Genomic DNA, 14,041 nt, shown 5'->3' with positions numbered 1-14,041 from the left:
GGTACGAATCTTAATAGCGAGCGGTTCTATAGCTAAGACAAACAGTAGGGGAGAGAGGGGACAGCCCTGGCGAGTGCCCCGGCAGAGTGGAAATGACTGCGAAAGGCTGCCATTAACAAGAAGCCGAGCTCGCGGCTCCGTATATAACCCCCGAATCCAGGCAAGGAAAGTCCCACCCACGCCATACTCCTGGAACACCCAAAAAAGATACTGCCAAGAAATGCTGTCAAAAGCCTTTTCCATATCGAGCCCGACAATCGCGGATGTACCCCCTCTCCCCCTATGTATCGCAGTCAACGCCTTCAGAAGATTCATCGATGCATAGCGCTGAGGAACAAATCCCACCTGATCAGCCTCGATGAGCTGAGGGAGAAACACATTGAGCCGAGTCGCCATAATAGACGCCAACAACTTAACATCTTGATTCAATAAGGAGATTGGCCTATACGAGCCAACCTGCATGGGATCCTTTCCCGGCTTGGGGAGCAGAGAGATATGAGCAACATTATGCGGCACGCCCGCCGATGCAGTGGAAAGGAAGTTAAAATAATCACCCAATGGTTGTACAAGCAAATTGGGCAAAAGTTTGTAATATTCCGGACCAAAACCATCGGGACCAGGCGATTTAGTAAGTTTTAGCTTTTTAATCCCCATCCGGATTTCCTCCGATGAGATGGGAGCGTTCAACTGCTCCGTCTGAGCCTCGGACAACCGCAGGATAGGCAAGTCCCGAAAGAAGCGATCCCGTTCCTCTATTGTGAAGTCCCTCCTCGCATAAAGTGCACTGTTAAAGTCAACGAACTGCTCTCGGATTTGAGATTCCTGGGTGAGGGTCTCTCCCCTCGAATTCTTAACCACATGGATAATTTGCTTCTTCCGATAAGGCCGGACCAAATTCGCTAAGAGTTTGCCCACCTTTCCGCCCCATCGATAAAGGTGAAATTTTTGATAATAAATATCCTGTCGAGATCTAGCATCCAGGATCTCGTTAATTTGAGAGCGCATAGAACGGATCTGATGACCGTCCGGCCCCTGTAGCGTCGCTCAGTGACGCTTGCGGAGCTCGGCCAATTGCCCCGTCAGTGCAAGGAGTTTCTCCCCCTGTTGGTTCCGCCATACAGCCACATATTGGATGATATGACCCCTCAACACAGCCTTCGAGGCCTCCCAGAACACTACCGGATCTACATCAGAGGTATTATTATACAACTCATATTCCACCCATTTGTCTCTCAGATATTCTCGAAACTTCTGATCGCTGTAAAGGGAGGTCGGGAATCGCCAAGATTTATCACCCCTGCGCTCCATGACCTCTATGGCCACCAGGACCGCGGAATGGTCCGACAAAACAGTATCCTCAATAGAAGCCCTGTCCACGCGGTGAAAAAGGGCATGGGATACCAGAACATGATCAAGTCTAGAATACATAGAATGGGGATGAGAGTAAAACGTAAATTCCTGATCAAAAGGATGGAGAGCTCTCCAGGTATCCACCACCGCCAATTGAGTACATAAGAAATTCACACCTCGCTGCTCGTGATTTCGGGACCTCGGCCTGGCAGGAGAATAATCAACCATCGAATCAGCTGTGACATTAAAATCACCTCCCACAATCAGTTGGTAAGAAGGGAATTGTGCCAGGATACCCAGCAGCCCAGAATAAAAACTATGGTCATAAACGTTCGGGGCATACAGATTGCAAAAAAGAAACTGAAAACCCCAGAGGTCCTCTGCGACCACAATATATCTGCCATGTTTATCCTGAATTGTTTTATGAACGTGCAGGGGCAAGTTTTTATGAACCAGGATAGCCACTCCTCTCTGACGGCCATTATAGGCTGAATACTTCACATCCCCGACCCATTCCCTGCGCAGCTTCTCATGCTCAGCACTCGTGAGGTGAGTCCCTTGAAGGAAAGCAATATCCACCTGACATTGCCGAAGCCACGTAAGAATTTTCTTTCGTTTAATAGGAGAGTGGATACCATCAACATTAAGAGTCACCACTGTCAAATTAACCATAGCTGTGCAGCATACAGAGCCACCGATAGTGCCGCAAGGTAGATAGAGAAAATGAAAGGAGAGACCAGACCCCCCAGCCAGGCCCGGCCCCCATCGGATGAAGTACCCACAGAATCCAGCAATCCCCTACTCTCCCCCCTCCCAACCGCGCACACACCAACCAAACACACATCCACCCCCACACATACACCCCATTCACTCCCCCCAGCACTACCCCCCTCCCACCACCCCCCTCCCCCTCCAGCACGCCCTTTCCCCCAGCATGCATTCCCAGAAACAGACTCCCAACCTACCCGGAGACCTCCCCCACCCCCTTCGTCTATGTCCCCCCAACACCACAGTGCAACAAAATCAAACTGGCATAATAAACAAGCAAAGTAGTTCTGTCAAATGACATGTCAGAAAAGTCCAACTATAGTCATGGCTGGAAACCTCAGCAAGTGTAACAGGACTCCAGGCAGTTCCAAATGCGAGGGCAAAAGGCGGCGGTCCTCTCACTGCCCCCAGCTGTCAAAGGACTCAGTTAGTAAAACTATAAGGAGGGCAGGAGGCAGGAACACCAAATCCTCCCCCAAAGACACTGCTGTCCAAGCGGTAGAACTTAAGACCCATTAGATCCCGAGCAGGCAACTCTGAAAGGTGATCCCAGTCCTAGCAACACCACTCCCAGCTCGATGATCGCCCGGGAGCCCGAGAGCCCCAACAGGCCATAACTGTACCAGGCCAGGGAAACGATCTCAGGCAGGCAATTTATCCAGGAAAGCCCTGGCCTCCTCCACCGTAGATAATGAGTGGGTCTGACCTTCATGCCAGACTCGCAGGCGGGCTGGAAACACCAGGGCAAACTTGATCCCCCGGTTATGCAGGTCGGTACAGCAGGGCGACATGGCCTTTCTCAGAGCTGCCACCCTGATGGAGTAATCATTAAAGGCTAGCACTTTAGACCCAGTAAAGCTATTCTTATGTTCTTATTGTATAGGTGCCTTTCCAAGGTTGATCTTAAAAGGCTTCAGCTTGTCCAAAATGGCTGATTACATTTAAGAAATTTGATCACATTACTCCTGTCTTGAAGGACCTGCATTGGCTTCCTGTCCATGAAAGGATTTCTTTCAAATTACTGTGTCCTGTTGGCTTTTTCACCTTGCTAATATCTTTTCCAGTAGATAGATGTGTCATTCTTGACCCCCATCTATCATTTATTTCCTGTGCATGCCTAGTGTCTCATTAAGAATGTTCTTCTCCAAGACTATTCCTTGTAGGCCAGAGCCCTTTGAGGCCATGCAGAGTGATTTATTACTGGTATATTTGAGGGTCTTATTTGAGCTCCTCTTATACTTCTGCTGGCATATTTGTTGCTTTGTTTCACTGTTCATAGTTCTTGTGTTACTTGGTTTGAGCAGAACAGATTTAATAGTCCCATTTCCCTACTTCTCCTTATTTTAGAAAAGCTCTTGCAGTAGAGCTCTCAGTGGAGGGATACAGAAAAAAAAACCGGAGTGGATTCCTTCTACAAATGGCTTGCAGCCATGGGGAGATAACCCGCTTGTCCGGAATGATACACCTATTGCACTAGAATGTGTATTATTATTTAATTCCAATGTAATTTTGTAATTCATGAATCCGATTCTTAAACTTTATGTAGTGGGTGGCATACTGTATAAAGAACTTGAATAGAAGAGAATAGAAAACATGACCAAGTAGTCCTTCCCATTTTAATGCCATGGGGTGTTTATGCCACTCGTAGTTTTTAGGAATGCTATTGCCTGTATTACTGATGCTTCTCAGCAAGTTTTAAGCAAGTTTCTGTAACAATGAGTGTTTCCATTCTTTTTCTAAAGTGCATACTAATAGTTTCCCCATTGACATTGATGGAACGGAATTAAACAGATGTTTTAAAGATTTGAAAATAAATGCACTATTAATTGATCCAGAACGGAAATGAAAACTTTTCCCATGCACATTCCTATACAAAAGGAGAAAATTCCCAGATAGTTTTCAATGAAGGCTCATAGGGAGAAATTCTATAAGAGGTGCCTAAAGTTAGGTGCCTAACTTAATTAGTAAATTGGCTTCAATAATGAGTTTTAAAAAGCTCATAATTGAAAATAAAATTGATTGGGAGATAGGCGCCTATCTTCTTAGGCACAATTCTATATAAGATAGATACCTATTGAACACCAAAGTAGGCATGTTTAGGGGTGGAGACTTAGGCGCTACTAGGCACGCTTCTCTAAAGGACTTAGATGCCTATAATGTAGGCCTTTAAAACCTTGACCTACATTACATGTGCCTAAGTTTTAAGTTAGGTGCCGCTACACATGATTCTGTAATGAGCACCTAAGTGTGATTGACATGCAATAAGTGCCTAACTTTAGGTGCCTATCGTTTTTTTTCATGTCCTTTACAGAATCTGGCCCATAAGTGTCATATCTTAGGCCTGGTTTCAATAGAACTGAAAGTTTAAAGGAGTAGGAAGAAATCTGCTAAATCAGAAAGAAAACTCTTTGGAAAATCATTAATATTTGGCCTTAAAAATTAGACCAGGCTAGGAATATAAAGCACAGTTACAGTTTGTATGTTTTCTGAAGCTCCAGTTTAAAAGGTATAACTTTAAAAGGACACTAGATTTATGTGACTTCAATTCACTAGTATGGTTCAAATCCCACTGCAGTTCCTTGAGGTCTTGAACAAGTCACTTAACCCTCCATTGGCTCAAGTACAAAATTATATTGTGAGCCCTCCAGGGACAGAAAAATACCTACTGTAGCTGAATGTACACTGGTATGGTAGCTTTCAGGCTACAGGCAGTATACAAGAAATTAAATTAAAAACCAATTACAAGGGTTTTTGACATGTTGCTCCAAATGAGAAGCTTTTTAGTGCATAATGCTCTGCTACGAGAGGAGTTGCCACCTGATGTAAGTCAACACTGACTGATTATAACAGTCCTTGTGTTACCCCATTCTGTAAATGGAATTTAGTTCTATTTATTTATATAGCTTTATATTCTGTCTTCCCCAGACAGCTCAAAACTCTCTCTTAAAATAAAAAAGGAATCTAAAATTATAAATCAGGGCTGCAGGTTTATAGATGTAGCTGGACAGAGCCAAGGTGGAATTAGATACCAATCTTACACTTGTTAGTATTTGCTTATTCGATCTTTAAAACATCCTTTCCCCCCCTACATGGTCCTCATTTGGGTTTTTTTTAAACAAAGTTTCAAGTTTATTAGGTGTTTTATATACCGTCTATCAAGATTATCTAAGCGGTTTTACAATCAGGTTCTCAAGCATTTTCCCTATTTGTCCCGGTGGGCTCACAATCTATCTAACGTAAATCAATGATAAGGATTGGGGAACAGGGACGCTCAAGTTTCTCTAATGATTCTTTTTCACAGTCTAATTTTGATAATAATGGTATAAATCTAGTCCTGAATAACTGAATGAAAACACGTTCATTTTTATTTCAGGTGACTCAGTTTCTCTTGGATAAATCTCTCATCATGGACGAAGATACCCTTTATGAATTATCCTTAAAAATTGAACCTAGACTCCCTGCATGAAGCCACAGTGAGCTTTAGATATAATACATAGAAAATTATGCATGGTAAGCCTGCAGACTGCAGGGAAGGAAATGGGAAAGTTGCAAGCTTCCTTTCCTGAAGACGAGAATCTTAGAGATTTGTTTCGAGGCAGAGGAGAAGACAGTTCAAGGAGGCTGATTAAATGCTTCTGATTGCGGACTAAGAGATTGCTTCTCTAACAACACATTGTGGTCAAAGTTTAAGAATAAATATGGCTACTATGGACTGGAGAACAAAAATAATGTAACACCTGTGTGAGCAAATTGCCAGATTATTTTATTATCATTTTTTTTTAATATTTAAGGACTTGATTCACCTGAAAGTCTTTTGGGCTCTGGAGTCCTGATGGAACATTCTTAAAAACAGATATTATGCAGTATTCATCATGGTTTGAGAAAAGCTATTTAGATTGTGCAAGAGGAGCCACACAGGCAATTAATGCTCTCTACTCTGCTCATACATAAACACCTGTTTACATATTGTTTACATATATTTGCACATGCTATTTCCCTGCATCAGACCTCAAACTCATATAGGTTTACACTTGCTCAAGACTGTCCGAAGTCTAGGCTAATGTACTGCTGCAATCATGCAACTCCAATTAATTCCTTGAAGTTTAAACTATTTTCTATACTTGGGGGAAAATTAATATGCTAACTGTAACAAACCCTCTCCTTTTACTTATCAGATAGCACAGAAAATATCATTTTTACAAAACTATATTTAAGTAGTAGTGACATTTTTCCATGCAAAATTCACTTTTAACAGTCAATGCCATTTTTCCCTCCAGCAATTATAGAGCTGACCTTTAAAAAACTACTTTTTCTGTATTGCCCTATATATAATATATCATAAGCTAAATGTAGTTTTAATTTTCATCAGTTTTCCTCCCCTTCTCTGACTCAGTCACGCTTCATACATATTGGACTTGCATAATGCCTTCTAAAGGCATATAATTCTTTCACATGTGTGGTGGTGTTCAAACACACCCACATCCTTAGAATTATGGAGTCCCAGGACAACAGTCAATAAAAGATACATACAATGCATGCATAATATTTTGATAAGCAAACTTTCTTCTGCTTGCTCCTTGTAGCACAAAATATCATTGTCACATTCATTCACTCAAGTTAATGTATTCCTTTGCATCATACACAGATGTTAGATGTGATGGCCAGTCTTAGATCTTTTTGCAAAAAGGTAGGACCCTATATATACCTGTAATTATGATCCTGAGGACACAATTCTGCTGGATAAATAGGAAGGGTACAGAGTACTTGTGTGTAAAATTATGAGAGAAATAGGAAGTGAACATTGTAAAAGCTTGTGGAAGATGCCTTCTTTTTTTGGCCATTAGTTCCATCTCTGGCCATTAGTTACATTTCTACAGTCTACTGGCACAACAGGTCACTACAATAATGCTAGTGCAGACTCTTGAAAACCCACTTTTACTATATAAACTGCATTGCAGGCTTTATGCAACTGATTCCTGTCCAATGTAAAACGAGCAGGACCTTTGGGGGTTTTCTTTCTAACTGCAACATGAAGTACTTCCCTAATTTCAATCTAACATTCTTTGTTATTTTCATAAAAATACATAAAAAAAGTTCACATACCAAGTCCAGGTGCTGGTTACATCAACAGAGTGACTGTGTATCTGAAAAAGGGATAATGATACATATGTATATTATAAGGAAGCAGATAATACAGTATAGTGCATTAACTCAGTGCAACAGGTTGATGTAAACAAGGCTTATTTTTTCTCAATGTATGCAGCCTTTCCAGAACCATGTTTGCTTGGTTTTTTTTAAACATAGCGTTTGATTCTTTTTATTCACTGAAATTGGCATACATTTGGGAGAATATGGTCCTGAATGATGAGCCTCCAAATTTATTATCCCAACAATAGTTAATTAAGAACGTACGAGTCTAAGGCTTTAGAAGCAATTGCCATTTATGTAAGCTGCAATATCTTATAAAAGGTAAGCATATAGCAGGTTTTTTCCTTCAGATATTCTATCTGATCTGAAGAAGGGTTATGTGTGGTTTTGCAATAACTCTTTTTATTGGTCATAGAAAAGATGTGTCTTAAGGACCAATATACAGTAGCTGCTAAAATGCTTCATTATGAACGCAAGATTAACACGTTGCTATACCCCCAAAAACAAGGCTCTCTTTCTCTTTGTACAGAATGCAAGTTTTCAAAATGTCTTGGAAATATTTTTATAGGGAAGTGAAAGTGTAGTACGTTTGAGGAATTCAACTACATTTGTAAATAATATTTTCTTCAACTACATACTAAGTGGACATCTGTTATACAGAATCTTTTAAAAAGTCAGTAACTGGCCCAATCCCGCAAGGCTCTCCACTAACCCCTATCCTTTTCAACATCTATATGTCCTCCCTAAAACTCCTCCACCTATCCCCCCTAGAAACAATTTACACTTATGCAGACGACATCCTCGTCCTCCTCGAGACTGATTCGAACCTCACCGACCTGTCTAAGAACATATCCTCTTGTATAATGAACCTACAATCCTGGGCCCACACTGTGCAAATGAAATTGAATGAGTCCAAAACAAGACTTCTTTGGCTCGGTCCAAAACTAGATCACCTACCCACCTCCATCCCACTACCCTCTGGCTCTTCTCTGCAGCTTGAGTTCTCGAGCAATGTCTTGGGCATCATCATTGATTCCACATTGTCCTTCAATGACCACCTCCAATCCTTGGTAAAAAAATGCTTTTTCAGCCTTCACATGCTGAGGAAAGTTAGATCCTGCTTCCATCAAAAACATTTTACCCTCCTTGTCCAATCCATCATCCTCTCTAGATTGGACTATTGCAACTCTATCTATTTAAGCCTAACTAAGAAAAACCTCCACAGACTCCAACGGATTCAGAATGCCGCGGCCAAGCTCATCTTCGCTAAAAGTAAATTTGACCATGTCTCCCCGCTCCTGGCCAAGCTCCACTGGCTTCCGATAATCGCCAGGGTCCACTATAAATGCGCCTGTTTAACTTTCAAAATCCTATATGGTATCCTCCCTCCCTTTATCCCTCTTTCTTGGAATTCCTCAAACCCTAATACCACCAGATCCTCCCACAAATTAAAACTATCCTTCCCCTCGCTAAAAGGCATTTCCCACACAGGAAAGCTAGGGACCTCCCTTCACTTCAAAATCACTGAGCTCTGGAACAACCTTACCTCCCCTCTTCGGAACTTGAGCTCTCTCCAAGTTTTCCGCAAACATCTGAAAACCTGGCTTTTCTCAAAAAATGTAAGTCTCCCTCCAACTTAGGAATCAAGAAAACTCTTATATCTTGGCATCCCAATTTTCTTCACACTTCTACCTCTAACCCTCTATTGTAGTTCCTTCATATTTCTCCTACTGTAAACCGCGTCGAGCTCTACGAACGTGGAGATGATGCGGTATACAAACCTAAGGATTAGATTAGATTAGATTAGTATAGATTAAGCTGATCATAAACCAGGTATGCTTACAACTCTTGAGGAAAATGCTGTATCTTTGAATATACACGTACACACAGAGAATGGAAAATTATTTTTACACGTTGCTATACCTTCAGATATGTGACTTGACCAACAGCCAATATTTATGAAATGCTGGTATGGAAAATTTATGTCCTACCTGTTAATTTTCTTTCCTTTAGATGCAGCAGATGAATCCAGAGACTAGTGGGATATCACACATGTACCAGCAGGTGGCGATAGAGAACTGATTCACAGGTGTATATCTTGGATGGAGCCCCTCTTGCCAGCCAGTATCGCTTAATGTCCAAGCTTCTGGACAATGCAGTTGCAACCCAACCAACTTCTTTCCCATAAGCAAAATAAATCCTGACCCCAACCATGAGACAGCATTTGCGAGAAAAAAATCCATGAACAATACCTATTGGGTGGGGCTCTGGATTCAAGTAGGACATAATTTTTCCTTCCTTAGCGCCGTCAGCAGATGAATCCAGAGACTAGTGGGATATAGCAAAGCAACTTCAACTCGAGTGGGGCAAACATGCCGCCTCAGCGAGCACCAAAGCACCTAAGGATGCCTCCGCATGCTCTGCCACATCCAAGCGGTAATGCCTAGAAAACATGTCGGAAGACGACCAAGTGGACGCTCTACAAATCTCTTCCAGGAAAAACCCCCTGGACTCTGCCCAAGACGTAGCCATTGCTCTCGTCGAATGAACATGTAGAGCCTCCGTCACCTGCTTACCTGCTAACAAATAAGCAGAAGAAATACCTCTCCGACCCAAATGAGCCACCAAGGCCTTAGAAGCCGCCAAACCCTTTCTAGGACCTGAAAAGAGCACAAAGAGGTGATCCAAATGCTGAAAATCATTAGTAACCAGAAAGTAGTGCAAAAGCATTCTCCTTACATCGAGCAAATGCAAGGCAGGAAACCTTGACCCCCCCAATCCTCTTCTCTGACGGACGGTAGAAAGAGGACCTGATTAACATGAAAAGGAGACACCACTTTTGAAAGAAAAGAAGGAACCGTCTGAATCGAAACTCCGGCCTCCGAAAAATGTAAGAACGGATTCCTGCAGGATAAAGCCTGCAACTCAGAAAACCACCTGGCCGAAGCTTGGGCTACCAGAAAAATCGCCTTTAAGGTAACATCCTTGAGTGTTGTGGTATCCAAAGGCTCAAAAGGCGCCCCTTGTAAACCTTTAAGGATCGAGGAGTCTAACCTAAAGGCTGCGGATAACCCTGAAATTTCCACCCCGCTGCACCGAAGCTGCGAGCTGGACAAAGCTTTACTCGCCCCTTCACCATCCGGAGAGGAAACCCTCTCCACAGGCACTATGGAGCCCTTGGAGGACTGAGGGCCTACCTTACATCCCAAGCCTGCTCCCCGTGCCTGTTGGGGTGCCGGGGAACTGACCGCAAGGGACTGAAAAGACATATCACCTGGAGTCCCCCTCTCCTGGGGAACCAAATGACCCACTGGTGGGCCCTCGAAACCCTGGAATAGAGCCCCAGGCCCTTCCGACTGCAAGGAAACAGAATCCCTAGCCCTAAGGCTCACTGGCCTCAGAGTGAACATCTCACAATCTATCTGGCCCCTGCTCACAGGGACACCAAGAACAAATCTGCGCCTGGAAAAAAGCATTCTCAACTGTAACATTCGCCCAGAAGACCTCCGAGCTCTATGTAATCTTGGCCCATTCCACCAGCAATGAGGCCAGCAACCCCCTCCCCCCATTCACTCGGCGGAAGGAGCCAAAATACCTTCATTGCGGAGGGCATGAGGACTGAGGAGGGTCTACCCTCAAGGCTGAGGGTTTGGCAGGGTGAGACGGATGCCACTGCGTAATCCTGGATCTGGTACTATAAGCTGCTGAATAGGAGGCCCTATATGCTGATTTCCCCGGGCTATACCTCCTGGTATCCCCAAAATGCTGCCTAGATGAGGGAGACCTAGGTGCCCCTCTGGACCTATCCTCAGGCAACCTCTGAGACTTAGAGTCTCCAAAGGCTTTCACCAATTTTTCCAGATCTTCTGCAAACACTAACCTGCCCCTAAAGGGAAGACGCACCGGGCGTAATTTGGAGGCGGCGTCCGCTGCCCAATGTTGCAGCCATAGCTGCCGCCTAGAAACTACTGCCAGAGCTGAAACTCTAATCATATCATATAAGGCAGGGGTAGGGAACTCCGGTCCTCAAGAGCCGTATTCCAGTCGGGTTTTCAGGATTTCCCCAATGAATATGCATTGAAAACAGTGCATGCAAATAGATCTCATGCATATTCATTGGGGAAATCCTGAAAATCCAACTGGAATACGGCTCTCGAGGACCGGAGCTCCCTACTCCTGATATAAGGCATCAGCCAGATATGCCAGCCCAGACTCCACATCTGGAAAGTCTGAGGGCAGAGCCCCACCAGCCTCTACCACCCCATCAGTAAATAACTGGATCCACTGAAGACAGGCTCGTGCTGCATAAGAACTGCACACCGCTGCCTGCAGAATCAGGGCTGCCACATCAAATGAAGACCTTAAAGAACACTCAGTCTTCCTATCCTGAGGGTCCTTCAGAATAATACCTCCCTCGATTGGCAGAGTAGTCTTCCTAGTGACTGCCGCTACTAAGGTGTCCACCTTAGGAAGTTTAAACTTATCCTGCTCCTCGAGAGCCACAGGATACAATGAACGCATAGCCCTTGCTACCTTGAGGCCTGACTCAGGCATAGCCCATTGATCAGAAATCAATTTCTGCATGGCCTCATGCACAGGAAAGGTTTTAGGCGGCTGCCTAGTGCCAGCCAAAAGGGGATAGGGCACCGCCCCCCCTCCTGTATCTGGCAGGGAAATGTGCAGTCCATAGCTTTAGAAATAAAGGCTGTCAGTTCCTCTCTTTGGAACAGGCGCAACGCTGAGGGATCATCCCTACCAGCCTCTTCTACATCCATGTCTTGCACCCTGGCCTCCTTCCCTCCCCCCCCACCAGACCCGAACAGAGGTAGAGGGCTCTCCGGGTAGGCAAAGTCCTCCGGCTCGGGCACCCTATACCTCTTGGCCCCTGTAAGACCAAACTGTGGCTGAAATGTCGCCCCCTGGGCTATGCCACCCTCGCAGAATCCCCTCCCTTTGTCCAGACTTGCCTTTTGCTGCGAAAACACCTTGTGCAGCAGAAGCACAAACTCTGGTGAAAGGTGACCAAAGGCCGCAAGCCCTTCCGGTGCCACCGCACCTGGCTGCAACTGAGGTACACGGCCGCACCTCCAAATCCAGTCATAGAAACATAGAAACATAGAAGATGACGGCAGAAAAGGGCTACAGCCCATCAAGTCTGCCCACTCTGCTTACCCACCCCCTGTCTATGCCCTAATGACCCAATTTCCTTATCTTGACCCTCGTAGGGATCCCACATGGGTATCCCATTTATTCTTAAAGTCTGGCACGCTGTCTGCCTCGATCACCTGCACTGGAAGCTTGTTCCAATGATCAACCACTCTCTCTGTGAAGAAATACTTTCTGGTGTCGCCATGAAATTTTCCGCCCCTGAGTTTGAGCGGGTGCCCTCTTGTGGCCGAGGGTCCCTTGAGAAAGAAAATATCATCTTCCACTTCGACACGTCCCGTGAGGTACTTAAATGTTTCGATCATGTCTCCCCTCTCCCTACGTTCCTCAAGAGTGTAAAGCTGCAATTTGTTCAGTCTCTCTTCGTACGAGAGACCCTTGAGCCCCGAGATCATCCTGGTGGCCGTCTGTTGAACCGATTCAATTCTGCGCACATCTTTACTGTAATGTGGCCTCCAGAATTGCACACAGTACTCCAGATGAGGTCTCACCATGGCCCTGTACAATGGCATTATGACTTCAGGCTTTCGGCTGACGAAACTTCTATTGATACAACCCAATATCTGCCTTGCCTTAGATGAAGCCTTCTCCACTTGATTGGCAGTTTTCATGTCTGCACTGATGATTACTCCTAAATCTAGTTCTGCTGAAGTCCTAGTTAAAGTTTCTCCATTCAAGAAGTACGTCCTGCATGGATTTCCGCTTCCGAGGTGCATGACCTTACATTTCTTAGCATTGAAGCCTAGCTGCTAGGTTGAGGACCTGCCTCCTTCTCCCCAAGAGCAAATTTGGCATGGGGAGGAGGTGCACCTTCCGGTGCCAAAACAGCTGCTGCACCGGCGTCTCCCATGCAGCTGGCCGAACACAGTCTCGAAATAGAGCGGCGCTTCCCACACCGCGAACAATGCTTCACAGCCTCCGCTGCCATATCTTCCCCCTCCCGGTACAGACAAATACAGGGGTACTCATATGATCCTGTCCTGAAAGGCCCACTCCAACACAAAGCCCCAACACTGTGCCGGCAAACCTGGTCCAAACCAAATGGCAGGGGGGGGTTTCTTATAGGAAAGAAGCCCTCCAGACCAGGAAACTTTCTTCACGAGCAATGAGGGCCCAGGTGTTGCCCCCCCCCAAGTCAGAACTGAAACCTGCCGACACCACTAAGCTCAACTGGAACCGAAGCAGCAGTAGCAATAGCCTTCCACTCAGGAGCCTCAAAGATCCAGGAACTATCAGAACAGCAACCATCCAACCTGCAGGAGATAGAGCATACTGGCTGGCAAGAGGGGCTCCATCCAAGATATACACCTGTGAATCAGTTCTCTATCACCATCAGCTGGTAGATGTGTGCTACCCCACTAGTCTCTGGATTCATCTGCTGCGTCTAAAGGAAAGAAAATAAACAGGTGGGATATAATTTTTCCATACCAGCATTTCATAAATATTGGCTGTTGGTCAAATCACATATCTGAAGGTATAGCAACGTGTAAAAATAATTTTCCTTTCTCTGTGTGTACGTGTGTATTCAAAGATACAGCATTTTCCTCAAGAGTTGTAAGCATACCTGGTTTATGATCAGCTTAATCTATACTAATATATGATCAGCTTA

The 14,041-nt window shown here is 44.7% G+C and overlaps 2 protein-coding genes across 5 annotated transcripts in view; both read left to right on the top strand.

The window, feature by feature from the left end:
- RASGRF2 (Ras protein specific guanine nucleotide releasing factor 2) overlaps positions 1–14,041 on the top strand; it is a 422,861-nt gene that overhangs the window by 384,819 nt on the left and 24,001 nt on the right. For all 4 annotated transcript variants that reach the window (XM_033924793.1, XM_033924646.1, XM_033924482.1 and 1 more), the window contains one exon: positions 5,492–5,591. In XM_033924793.1, the coding sequence (XP_033780684.1) occupies positions 5,492–5,584 (93 nt within the window). In that variant the 3' untranslated portion in view covers positions 5,585–5,591. The remainder of the gene's footprint in view (positions 1–5,491; positions 5,592–14,041) is intronic.
- Positions 5,572–14,041, top strand: part of ZCCHC9 (zinc finger CCHC-type containing 9) — a 44,985-nt gene continuing 36,515 nt past the window's right edge. Inside the window, exon 1 of the mRNA XM_033925175.1 lies at positions 5,572–5,591. The gene's annotated coding sequence lies outside the window, so the exon portion shown is untranslated. The remainder of the gene's footprint in view (positions 5,592–14,041) is intronic.

This window comes from Geotrypetes seraphini, chromosome 1 (assembly GCF_902459505.1).
Source record: "Geotrypetes seraphini chromosome 1, aGeoSer1.1, whole genome shotgun sequence".
Lineage (NCBI taxonomy): Eukaryota > Metazoa > Chordata > Amphibia > Gymnophiona > Dermophiidae > Geotrypetes > Geotrypetes seraphini.
The sequence above is the reverse complement of the archived record's forward strand: the minus strand, read 5'-3'. Positions and strand labels throughout refer to the sequence as shown.